The 13,960-nt window shown below is 36.2% G+C and overlaps 1 protein-coding gene across 1 annotated transcript; it reads right to left on the bottom strand.

The window, feature by feature from the left end:
- Positions 1–12,525: 12,525 nt before the first annotated feature.
- LOC100028313 (olfactory receptor 13A1-like) lies at positions 12,526–13,455 on the bottom strand. Its single transcript, XM_001378341.3, has one exon. The coding sequence runs from the start codon at positions 13,453–13,455 to the stop codon at positions 12,526–12,528; it is 930 nt and encodes a 309-aa protein (XP_001378378.3).
- Positions 13,456–13,960: the final 505 nt, after the last annotated feature.

The raw sequence follows: 13,960 nt of genomic DNA, 5'->3' as shown, positions 1-13,960 counted from the left end.
TCTAATTTTTCTTCCACCTCTCTTATTTGAATTTTAATTACTTTTTGAGCACTTCCAGTGCCTGAGACCAATTCCCATTTTTCTTTGAAGTTTTGAATCTGTTCCTTGCTTGTTGTCTACATACATTTTTCTATGGTTAGTTGTTTCTTTTCCTATTTGCTCATTTTCTCAGCCTCATTTTGCCTATGTACTGGGAGTTCTGAGAGTGACCAAATCCCTCTCCTCTACTGATGGCTTACTGGACTTCATTATTAAGAGCTATTTTGCCCTGGGTCTTAGGAGCTTCACCACTGTTCAGGCTTGAATGGGCCAAATGCTAAAGACCTTGGATCTTCACTACAAGTGAGTGCCAGGAATCAGGACTTTAAGAGGTATGTGTGGGGTACTCTGATATGGGCTAAAGTAGGGTCCTGGGGTCCTGAAGTTCCTATGCCCAGGCACCATGGCACAGTAGGAGGAGGGTGGTTGGCCCACAATACTCTTTGTGCAGTTTTACTTCTGATTCTCCCTTATCCTGTGAAAACTGATTTTCTCTTCCTACCTTTCAAGTTATTTCTACAATAGAGCTTCTTCACTCCATCTTGTTGTTGGTTTTAAAACTGTCATTTTGAGCCACTATTTTAAGATTAGTTTGGGAGAATTCTCAAAATAGTTCCAGATTTTGCCGCTACTAAGCCACCATCTTGACTTGGCCACCCTCCAGATAATTTTAAATGTAACACAACCAAAGGAAAGGATAACTCATATGTTTTCTATGAAGAGACAAACAAAATAACCATGTCTGGTTTCATTGTATCAAGATAAAGACAACATGAAATAATATTTCATGTGACACCTGGTTATCTTATGCAATATTTGTGAGCATTAGCCAATTAGCCCTACATAAAGAACCTCAAATAAAGGCCATCATGTTCTCAGGAAAGTGAAGAAACATTACAGAGTTTGAAAATTTCTTCCCAACCACATCAACAAATTGATCATCAATAAGTTGAATATGAAGTTATATACAAGGGAAATTAATGTCACATATGTTATAAAGCATTACTTATTTTTGAAAAATCAAAGTCTCATAAATTGAATATTCAGATACATCTCACCTATATTTCATTTCTTAGAAAAGACAGTCAGAAGACACTGGACCAGGTGACCACTGAACAATATCACAAAGAAAATACAGATATGACTTCAGAAACAGGAAATTATTCATTCTAACATTGTAGTCATATCTCAAGAACAATTTGGGACACAAGGAGAAAAACATCTTATGACTTCTTGAGGTAAATGAATAGAGAATTTACCAACTAACTGCCTTTTTAAAACATAGGAGCAGCCAGGTTGCTCAGTGGATTGAGAGCCTAGCTTAGAGACAGGAGGTCCTGAGTTCAAATCTGACCTCAGAAACTTCCAATTTGTATGATCCAGGCAAGTCACAGCTCTTACCAATCTTCTGTCTTGGAGCCAATACACAGTAGTGACTCTAAAACAAGGTCAGGGATTTTAAATATCTTTCATTAAAAATATATAAAGAAGAAGGAAGGTTAGAGAAAACACTTTTTAAAAGTATAGCATGGACCTGTCAGAACAAGTAGCAAGAGCTCAGAACAAACTGAAATTTCAAGAAAAGCAAAATAAAAGAAAAAATGTGCTATGTTTCTTTGTTAGCTACGTTGGAGGGGGGAATATGACTATGAATTGGAATGGATAAGATTTTACAAATAAGAGTGAATAAAGTAGCTATTGAACTCATATTTTGCATTAGTTTCCTCTAACAAGGAAAATGATATTTGGACTGGAAAAGACTGGGGGAGGAGAAAGGCCACTAATAGGGAATTCAATTACAAGGTATAAGGATATTAGAGAAGAAGATGGGGGTGTCCTACTGAAGTCAAGTTTCCTGAACTAGATGAACGTCATCCTCAGTTGTTGAAAAAAAGAAAACTGTGATATAACTGGTTTCTGAGGAACTATCAGTCATCTCTGACAGATTATGTATAAGAGAAGTACCATAGAAGTGGAGAAGGACAGAGATTGTAAGGACTTACATAGCAATATGGCACCTTTGCATTCAATCTCCCCATCCACTTTCCATGGAATTTTGAAAATTAATGTATTTTTCCAAATTTCTCTTTTTATTTTATCCAAAAATATCTGCGTTCTGAAGCTGTTGATCATTTGAAGATATTTTCTCCTATGTTCTTAATTCTTTACAAGGTTGTTTAGCTTACCAATTTCTTTTTTGAGAGTCCTAATTTCAAATTAAATTTTCTTCCTTATTTCTTATTTGATTCTTGCTGGACCTTATTTTGCCTCTTCCACTCTCATTTCTGGGACAAGATTTTGTTGGGGTTTTTTGAAGAGTTTTCTCCTTTATTATGCATTTTAAAATTATTTCCTTCCCACAGGAGGATTTATTCATTATTTTGCTTTGTTTATTATTTTATCACTTCCTTGGTTACCTTTTCACTGTGTCCTATAATCAGCCCTAATACTATAACATGTTCCTTTTTATTTTTGTATGAACAAAGTAGAATTAAGCTTTACTGGTGTTCTACAGTCTAATCATTTTGTGTAATTATAATTTGAACCCTAGAATTATAATCCCCAGCATCCCATGATCCTTCTCACATTACATGCTGATGTAGGAAGGATTTAAGTTTTATGTAGCCCTGCCTCTTGTGCTCTTCCTGTGATTGGGTTTCGTGGAGGTGATGTGAGGTGAGAGCCAGAAGACTTTTGCTCATGTGGTCATAATTTTGTTAGGTAATTAGGTTTTTAACTTCTATTTCCTTTTTATTCCTTCTACCTTAAGAGATTATTAATCAACTTTATAAAATATAATTCTTGGAGGGTTGGATACTGATTTAAATCCTACATTTTTGGCAACACAAAGTCTGGACTTTAGAACCCTCACTAAGTGAATAGATTAGTTTAAAAAAAAAAAACATGTTTCTCTCCTGATGGCAGTCTTTTTGCCCTGCCCAAGCCCCATATCCCCTGCCCTGGGAGACTTGATCTGTTACTGCTATTACTGATGCTGACTGCTGCTGCTGCTGCTGCTCCTGCCCCTGCTCCTGAAGCTGCTTCTGTGAGCCTGCCGCTGCATCTCTTGAACATACAAGCCGGGAGTCCTTGAGAGTTGCTTTCTAGGTGAAGTAAAGGTAAAGTACAAATGCCTCTTTCCCTTACATTGCTGACAGCTGATTGCCTGCCCAAGAGTTGTTTGGAAGCAGAAGGGTGATATATAAATCCCATTTTTTCCTCTTAAACTGAAAGCATTGGTTGTTGCAACCTGGTAAGCCAGGTATATTTTGTTTTTGTTTTTTTTTTTGGGGGGGGGGAGAGGTACAAATATTTAGCCTCTAACCCTTCTGACTCCTTTCACATGAGGGAATTAACCCGCCCCACACCACAAGATACTGTCTCATAGCCCAGAATCACAGAGTGTTGGAGGAAGTTAATAATTTCAGATATTTTTTTTGTTATTAGAAAGGATTAATTATTGGGCTAAATTGAGGAAGTTTAGCCTTATCTTACTCCTAGAAGTTTGCTCTCTCTTTAAGGTCTTTCTGAAACCCCCACATGTGTCTCAAGCTTGGTAGATACTTAAATCCTTTTTTGCTCTCAGAGCAACTCAGCTAAGTGACTCTGTGGAGTTTCTAACTTCAATGGGCCTAAAATAAAAAGCTTTTGTTTTCCCTCACTAACTTAGCTTCAGGCTTTAATAAAGCCTTCCAGAACCTTCCATTCAAAGGCTAATTGGGGTATGTTTCCATCTACTAGCCTTCTGAGGTTTTTACTCCTAGCCACTATATACTAGGGTAGTGCCACCTATATTTAGGAAGTAGATTTGCAACCAATGTAATAAGTAGAATTGCAAGCATGGCCCAGTTTCTTGCCTATCTCAAACAGTTCCCATTCAGGGAGAGCATTACATAGATCACACAGCTCAAAGTTTTGGGGTGTCTTTTCTTACAACTGTTCCCTGGTGCACTTATACTTGAGATTAACTTGAGTAAACCTGAAATTCAGGGGTGGGGAAGATATTCATCTCCCTACACCCTCTTGTCATTTTAGTCTGCCCAGACTCTGCAACACACCCAATATGGAGTTTGTCCACATTGTGCCCAGTGTTGGTATGGGAAATCCCAGAGATGTGACCAAAGGAATCTAGATGGATGATGACACTGGGGAGGAGAAGGAACCTTAAAGGGTCTGGAGGTGACTTTTTAGCTTTTCAGACACCATTGATAACTGTTTCAATTTGTTTCCCTCTAAATAGTGAAGAAGCCTCTATAATGCATCTTTGGAAGTGGAGAAAAGGACTCTTGAATTCAGTGCTTGTAGCCTGTCATATATATTGTATTTGCTGATTATTTGCTTTAAGATTTAATTTTGTTTTTTTAATTCACATATTAATCTAATCTAATATCTGTTACATTATGTCATTTTCTGCTACTGTGTTTTCCCCATTTAGCTATATATTCTGTTACATTTGTACCTCCTCTATGACTGAACTGGAGAAAATAGCATTGTAAAAACCCATAGTCAACTTGGATAAGCCCTGTTCCATGACAAAACCATATGTCCATATGGATACTGGGTTGTTACCAGATTGATGGAGGACACAAGTTGTTTAAAAGACCTTTAGTGCTTATTTGCCTTTGTTAATTGTCACATAAATGATGATGGATGGACTCCATCAAACTGGTTACAACCTGTATACAACATTTGGAGAATTTCATGATCTAAAAATTTAAATTGATTTTAAGGGATCTTCATAAGTGATTTTTAGATATCCAGTAGTACCACTACCTTTGACTGATCATTTGCCTACCTTTGAGTTGTTTGTAACTAAAGTTCAAGGGTCCATTTCTTAGTTGAAGTGAAGTAGTTGAAGTATTATAGCACTATTATATTCCCCACCTCCACATTTATAAAAATGTAATGGATGAGATATATAAAGGCATGACTTTTATAGCTGTTACAGTCTCATCTGGGAGGTGGGAAGGTTTTCCTAGGGGGCATGGTAACTTCTGGATGGCTCTCAAGAGGGATTATTTCCCAGGAGCCTAGTGCCTTCTGGATGGTTCTTATATTTCTAACCCTTCAGCTTACTCTACCCTTCCACCAGAAATATCTAGATTCTTGGTGATGTTTTAGACCCAAAATGTTTTCTTCAGCAGTACAGAGCTGTTGGGTTTTTTCTGGGCTCCCCTGCCACATTTTTGAATGATGGCAGTAATAGACTTTGTTAAAACTATCTCAGCTGAGGTTGAAAGATTGGCTAAATCTGGAGAACTTGTGAAAAATATCCATGAGCTTCAAAGATTTTTCAAAAACATACAGCAACTCATGTGAATACTAATGATAGCAAGTTTGTTTGCTATTGTCATTAAATGAGCTCTTGTTATTTGTGGGATTTTGGTACTACTTTGAATATGCATTACCTGTTATACTGTTGTTTTATAAAGCTATTACTTGGTGAAAATCATTTGCACTCACACTGTGAATCATGGCCAAGTTAAAAAGGAAATGAATCTCATTTTTGGGAGAGAAACCTTTGTATTGCACTTCTACTTGGCAAACACAATGTGTCACTGACTCTGAACTATATATTTTAGGTTTTAAAAATTTATCATTGCTTTTTCTTGTATGTGCAAAGAGTATTTGAATTTTCTTTTTTCTCTCATTTTTGTACTTGAAGCATATTAACATTATTAATGTTTTTTTTTTATTTTGCACTAATATAAGTTTGCAATATCCATTAGGCCTAATATTAATACATACCAAAAAGCTTTAGACTATGTAAACCTGCCAATGATTTTTAAATATTATGGGACTTTGATTAATGATTGTGTCTGATTCCAGGAAAAGGGATAACAAAAGAGCCATTATACAGTGCCTGAGAAGCACAAGGTCAAGGAGACCAACTAGTCCTGGTGGGATAGATGAGAATCTGCACCAAGACAGAGGTCTTGTTTGAGGTTCAAGGGAGCAGCTATTTGACAACATCAGACACAGGATTTGCCAGTTTCAGACAAAGTATCTCAGTTTGGCTAGAATATTGACTCCCCTCTCCCTAAAAACAAAGTTAAATCAATCCAGGTAATGATATTTTCCATTTACTGCAAAAATCTAGTCCTTTTTCTTTCTTTCATTGTGAGGCAATTTTCTGTAGTCCTGGCTGCTGATTGGGTAAGTGCACATTGCTCCAATGATCCTAAAAGATTGTGGGGCATAAATAATTATATTAGACTCTGATTCTAGAACCTGTTATGGGTTTATTTTTGCTTACTCAGAATTTTTATAAACTATTTAATTTTGATTTTTTCTTTCCTTCATTTTTTTATGTTTTTGATTTCCTTTTAACAATTGATTCATATATCTCATAAACTCAGCCATGTATCCAAGTGTGATTTGTGCATTTGTCAACATCATCCTCATGGGGGATTGTATGACTGGAATATAATTATACATTTACACAATTTTTCTTGTTTGAGAGAAATTTTAGGATAATAAACTTGCTTCCTCCCTGAATCAAGAAAACAAACTGTTGGGAAAAGGTGCCACGAAGATGCCTGCAGAAACCTCACACTCACCAAAAGATTCAGAATGAACTTTGGGATGTAGAGAAATTGAACTATGGGGCATTGAACACATTTATGTTGAATATACACTCTTGTGCCAAAGGGGACTGACCCCTAATTGATTTTTTGTCAATGTGCCTAATAATCATTTGTTTTATTCTCTTTAATTTCCCTCTTATCACCAAATTATTGCAATTTCCCCCTAGAAGTTGCAATGTTGTATATACTTTTAGTTCAAGATATATAGAGATATAAGTTGGTTATGTGTACTGATTCCATGAGGGAACTAGGCACATAAATCTGGGAGATTTCTACATGCTTGTTTTCAATGGGAATCAAGGGGGGAGTGTAATTAGAATCCAAACCCCATAACTACAATTCCCAGTACCCCTCTCTCCTTCTCAAGCTATATGCTGACATAGTCAGATATAAATTTTATGTAGCCCTGCCTCTTGGGTGCTCTTCCTGTGATTCTGTTTTGTGGAGGGAAGCGTGAGCTGAGAGACAGGTTCACGTGGTCTTATTTTGTTAGCTAATTGCCCTTTTTATTCGTTTAATTCAAGTGATTATTAATAAACTGTATAAAATATGATACTCAGAGTAGTGGACATTAATTTAAATCTTACATTTTAAGATTGTGGTACCATGTTAGACATTTTAATGGTTTATTAACAAAAGGGAGATGGTGAGAGATGAGAGAAAAGAAAAGAGTTGGATTTCTCTTAAAGAAGGCTTACCCTAATTATAGTATTTCCATTTAGCTGTCCTAATTTTTTTGGGGACAGTAAAAGCCCTCAGTCAGTACAAGTGCAGAAGTAAAGAGATCCTCATGATTCTCTTCTGAACATATATTCCCCCCAGCTCCTCCCTCCATTGCAACTCTCCAGTTGACACCACAGGACATCGTGGGATGCCATCCACAACATCAAAAAGGGTGGAGGTGATTTTCCTCACACAAGTCTCTTCCATTTTGGTCTGGATATATAAAATTAAGGCACTATGTATCATTGAGTGCTCAGATTAGAGTTTTGAAATTGGAGGAAAAAGAGAGATCTCAGGGAGAGCTAGTACCAGATCAGATGTATTAGCAAATAACTCTGCCACATGAAGTCTGTGTGTGGATAAGATTGTGTTGGATATACAGACTTTTCCTTGATAGAGATCTTACCCAACAAATAACAAATGGCACATGGGAGACCTGAGAATAGCAACAGGCCAGAGGGCTTCACTCTACATGGAGCTAGGCTTGGAACTTGAGTGGTACAAGGGATAGCTTGCCTTTCCTCAGAAACTTTAGCTGATGAGGACATGTAACGTGTCATTGCATTTGGAGTCTGGGAAGTATAAATCTTCACTTGGATATCTGACATGTGAGTACCCTTGTGCTAGGTTTAAGACCAGATATTATACATTTCCCAGGCCTGGAATTCATAGAACAAGCTTGAGGAATAGAAATGGGTAATCCAGCAACTCACACTTTTTTATGGTGTCTGGCAATGCCATCCATTAGGAGAACCTCTTTCCCCTTCTTTCTTTATAGAATCCCTCCCCTTCAAATATATATCTTAACAGCAACATTTTGGATGACATTAAGAAAAACAGGGGGAAAGTAAATTTTGAAAATATTGAAGGATTACAAAACACCCTGTGACCCATAAATGTAATGGAATTTAATGCTGTTCTAAGAAATAGTAAACATAAGGAATACAGAAGAGCACTGAAAAACAGGAACTGATGCAATGGAAGGGAAGCATATTTAGAAATATAGATATAAATATAGTTCAGTATTTTTGTGGCAAAATAGAACTGAAAACAAAGTAGATCTCCATCAAGCAAAGAGAGGGAAAAAATTGTGTTACATAAATTAAATGTGATATTATTATACTATAAGAAATATTAATACCAAAAACATAGAAAAAGTATCATGAAAGGAGATAGAGGAAAGTCAGCTAAATCAAACAAACAATATACAAAAATGTCTACAATAAAAAGGCAAGGCCCTGCCAAAAAATGTAAAATTGCATGTCACATTTTAAGAAAAATGGTGCAATAGGACAGAAGGTTTTCTCACTCTCCAAATTCCCATCCAAAATGTTTAAAAATAGTGTCTCTGAGTGAACTTTAAAGGAGAAAAAGTGGTTAAGAGTCAGGGAGAACTAATTGTCCAATGTGAGATGACTTGAGAAGAAGCTATGGGAGGGCTCTAGATAGTTGTCTAATGAGCCAATAAATAGTCAAACACTTGGCCTCAACCAACTAACAAGGTGAATGAGATGAGACTACAGGGTTTATATGGTGTCTTATGAGGTGTATTAAACGATGACTACAGAAGTGGAGAAGAAAATACCTAAATGAGTGAACCCTGAGTGAATGGAGTTCCTGATTGTTTAAGTCTGTAGTTGTTGTTATTTATAAATCTGACCATGTCACCTACCAACCCAACAAATTCCAGTGGCTATCATCCTTAAACACAAATATAAAACCCTCTTTGTCATTCAAAAGCTTTCATAACCCAGCCGCTCTACCTTTCCTGTCTTTTTAACCTTATTTCCCAATTAGTTCTCTTCAATCTAGTGATACTGGCCCTTTAACTATTCCAGAAACAGGAAACTGCATCTCAGGAATGTCATTTTCAGCTCAGGACAATCTCTCTTGTTATCCCTCATGCCTGGAATGCTCTCACTCCTCTACTCTGACTACCTATCTCCCTAGCTTCCTTGGAGTCTCAAATAAAACCCCACCTTGTATGAGAAGCCAAACCCAACCTCTCTTAATTCCAGGGCCTCTAATATATTACTTCTTAGTTAATTTATCCTCCCTATCCATTGCTTTGTCTATATTTGTTTGTGCATTGTCCTCTCCCATTAAATTATAATCTTCTTTAGGGCAGGAACTGCCTTTCACCTTTTCTTTGTACCCTGAATTTAGCTCAGAGCCTGGGTGCATAGTGAGTATTTAATAAATGCTTACTAAGTTGAAGTTGAAATTTAGCCACTCCTAATTCTTCTAATGATATCAGCCAAAGAGTTTTAAATATATCTCATTGAAGGATCATCTAGTACACTTTTTTCTAACTTTTCCATAAGCATAAAATAAGAAAATTGACAAAAAATATTAGTAAGTGCTAAGCAAACGGTATCAGTGGTACTCCCTGATTTGTTTAATAACTTCTTTAAAAGCATTGGTTATATGCTATTCTAAATTAAATCCTTCTGCTTGGCATTGACTATTGGCTTTTCTAAAGGCTAGATAAATATTCCTTTAATAATTCATGCTATATTTTACTAGTAAAGGAATTTAGGTTCACTTACTTCTAATTCGAAGGACCCATTCTCTTCCCTTCTTTCATAATTTAGTTGTTTGATCTTTTTAAGACTGTTTTCTCTCCCATGCTCCACATCCATTCAAAGAGCTATAATAATATATCCTCATTATTTCCATACCTGAGGCTGTAGTTCATCTAGCCCAGGTACTGTAAACATGTGTAGGACTCCTAGTTTTGTTTTATCTTCTTACATACCTTAGTTATCAGCTCTCTATTTCTAGAAGGGAGTGGAGAGGAAGGATTCACATAAGAATTAGCATCAAAGTGTAAGCTTGAGGGAAGTTAAAGATTCTAATGGGTTAAAATGGGGAGAGGAAATTCTACCATCATGCTCTGGGGCAGAGAAAAGAGAAGTAATATAAGAAATTATCATCTCTCCTGTTTTTACTGTTGCCCATTCCTTCCATTTCTCTTCTCAATTTTTTTTCCACATTTCTATAACCTCACCTTGGTAAAGATCCCCCTTACCTTCTTCAGATACTTTTTCTTACCTACTGTTACACTGAAACCCTTGTTATTTGTTCTAAAGAAATACATCATTGGTCCAGATCATATAAAGGTGAGGGATATTCCTTGAATACTTTGCCTTCCCTATTAAAAGAGAGATCAGGTTGCTGTTTCAGTTGAGATGAAAGTCATTTTTCTATGGCAGAAATAGAAAACTTAGCACACTCAGTAAAAATTCTTCCAGTTTTCCATATTTGATGAAATGAGTTCCTTAGTTTTTGTCTTTCTTGTTTGTAGTTGTTAATTTTGCAAACTGAATAAATTATTTCTATCAAAGGAATGTTTTTGGCAGCTCGATAGATGGTGCATCAGATTGAGTTCAGGGCTTATAGTGAGGAATACTCCTCTTTCTGAGTTCAAAATCTCAGACATTTACTCGTTTTTTTCAAACTCTATAAGTTATTAACTCTGTTTTCTCAGTTTCCTCATTTGTAAAATGAACTAGAGATGAAAATGATAATCCACTCCAGTATCTTTGCTAAGAAAATACCAAATTGGGTCATAAAGTGTCAGATGCAACTGAAAAATAAGGAAACATCTTTGTTAGTACTCTGCACCTTCTTTACACCTTTCAACTCAATACAGTTTCATTAGCATTCTTTAGTACTGCTTAACACCTTGATGGCCAACTACAAATTTTATTTCCTCTCACTAATCCTTTGTTACATTTAACTTATCAGAGGAACACCAAATATTCTACCAGTTGCCATAATATCCACCATAACTATTATTCAGGACAGATGCCATTTTCTTTGCTCTATTTTGTTCCTCTCTTCAGGTCCTTCACTCTCTTCTGCTTTTTTCCATTGTTATTTTCTTCTCAGTTCCTACTTCTCTGATTTCATTGAAAGTACCTGGTAACATTCTGGACATTGTTTTCCCTTTATATTGTTGAAGTCATTGTATCACTTAACTTCATTTCAGAGAATCTTGACACACTCTCCTGTATTCTCCATATACATTATTTCTTAAGTTTCAGTGACATTCCATATCATTGTCATGCACTATGATTCATTTAACACTCTATAGCCAAAAGTGAAAATCTATTTAGTTTTTGATTCTTTAATATTTCAAAGAAGAGCTGACATAAATACTTGGGATTACCTTGACATGTTCTTTCCTGCTCTAAAATTGTTGGGGTAATATATTCTATAGAGAAATTTCTAGGTGAAAATGTATGGACATTTTGGACATTTGAGCCACAAATCTACATTGATTTATAGAATAATTTGACTGATGTCTTATCCCAACAATAATGCATTCACATTAATCTATTTCTGCAGCATCTCACTTATTCTTAATGCTTTCATTGCTGTTTGTTGGTGGTGGTTGCAATCAGTATAGATTGATTAATCCAGGCAAGCTTTCAGAATCACCTTCCTGAGTGGTAAGGAGAATTTGAATGAGATCAGCAAAGAAGAGGGAATACAGAGAAATATGGTTTAAAGCAACATATTTTTCTTTTTATCCTAGTGTTATCATAGAATTATAACATATCAGAATTAGAAGAAATTCAGAGATTATTAAGAGAAACCTAAAGCATGAAGACTCTGTAGCCCACAACTGGTTTTGTAGACATTGAAAATTCATTATATACGTAGAAAACCAATTCCACTTTTAGGCATCTATATTCTATTACCTTGATGTTCCCTCTAAATGTGCACAACTGTGTCACTTGATTTTGTTTTTGGAAAGAATTCAAGTATTTGTTCTTTAGTCATTTTCAGTAATGTCTAAATCTTATTGGTGCTTTCTTGGCAAGGTACCAGAGTAGTCTGCCATTTTCTTCTCCAGCTCATCTCATAGATGAGGAAACTGAGGGAAACTATGTTAAGTGACTTTCTCAGGACCTTATACTCAGAAAGTAGCTGAACTCAAATTTAACCTTGTCTTCATGAAAGCAGGTCTGGAGCTCTTTCCAGAGAGCTCTATCGATCTAACTGCACCATACAAAGAGAGCATCCTAAATGATTTTAAGGGAAAAAACTATTCTATAAATTAAGCTAAAGAAATTTACACACATTATATTATCCCTTATATTTGAGTCTCAAAATAGCATCAAAGAAATAACATTCATTGCATTTTACCTTGATTAATTATAAGCACTTAATGAATGAATGAAAACAATTTTTTGAGGGCAGTTTTAAAATCCTTATTCCTCAGAGTATATATAAAAGGGTTTAAAGCAGGGTCAACAGCAGTATATAAGAGAGTCACCACTTTACTATTATCCACTGAGGAGCCAGAGTCTGGAAAAATATAAGCATATATGATTGTTGTATAATACATGCTGACTACCATGAGGTGGGAGGAACAGGTGGAGAAGGCTTTCTTCTTTCCCTCTGTGGTGCGGATCTTTAAGATGTTGGAAATGATGAAGCCATAGGACACCATAGTGAGTACAAAATTGATCACCCCAAAATATACATCAGCAATCACTACCATGATGTTGTTCAGGTATGTGGAGCTACAGGACAACACCAACAAAGAGGGAATTTCACACAGAAAGTGCTGAATTTCATTAGGACCGCAAAAGGTTAATCTCACTGTTAGACCAGTATTTATCAAAGAGCTGAAGACACCAGTGGCCCATACACTGCTCACTAACAACATACAAACCATCCTACTCATCATAGTTCTATAACGTAGGGGATGACAAATGGCCACATATCTGTCATAAGCCATGGCTGTGAAGAGCAGAAGCTCAGTGCCCAAAAAACAAGTGAGGAAAAACACCTGTGTCATGCAGCCTTCATAGGAGATGGATTTCTTCTCCACATAAAGGTTCTCCAGCAATTTGGGAAGAACTGTGCATGTGCAACCAATATCCAAAATGGCCAAGTTAGCAAGGAAAAAGTACATGGGTGTATGGAGACCTGAGTTCAGACCAATGGCCATCACAATGAGAATATTTCCTGTGAGGGCAATGAGATAAAGAAAAAGAAGAGAGATAAATAGTAATATTTGCACTTGAGGTGTCTCTGAGAAACCTTGTAGAATAAACTCCGTCACTAGTGTTTGATTATGTAATGCCATTCAACAAGATGATGCTTCTTGTCTCATGGAGAGGAAGTTTTACACAGCACAGGCTTCCTCATGGGATTCATGGGCAAATCTGCTGAGTTCCTGTGGAGAAAAAAAATGCACAAGATTATATTAAGGTCAATAAACATTTCAGCACCAGGCAAAATGTTTCCTGTGAAAGAATCCTAAATTGTAAATGTTCTTATCAATTAGCCTAGTACTTGAACACAAAGGAGACATTTAATAAACGCTTAACAAGGGCAGTTAGGTGGCTCAGTGGATTGAGAGGCAGATATGGAAATCAGAGGTCCTGGGTTCAAAATTGGACTAAGACATTCCTAGCTATGTGACCCTGGGCAAGTAATTTAAACCTCACTGCCTAGACTTTTCCACTTTTCTGCCTTGGAATCAATATACAATATTGATTCTAAGATGCAAGGTAAAGGCTCATTTTAAAAAAAGAAATGCTTATTAACTGTGCAAGAATCACGTCATAAAAATGATAATCACTAGGTAA

This window comes from Monodelphis domestica, chromosome 1, assembly GCF_027887165.1.
Source record: "Monodelphis domestica isolate mMonDom1 chromosome 1, mMonDom1.pri, whole genome shotgun sequence".
NCBI lineage: Eukaryota > Metazoa > Chordata > Mammalia > Didelphimorphia > Didelphidae > Monodelphis > Monodelphis domestica.
This window is presented reverse-complemented; position numbering and strand designations above follow the sequence as displayed.

Excerpts from the sequence above, each read along its gene's own strand:
- LOC100028313 (XM_001378341.3), bottom strand. The coding sequence starts at position 13,455 with ATGGCATTACATAATCAAACACTAGTGACGGAGTTTATTCTACAAGGT.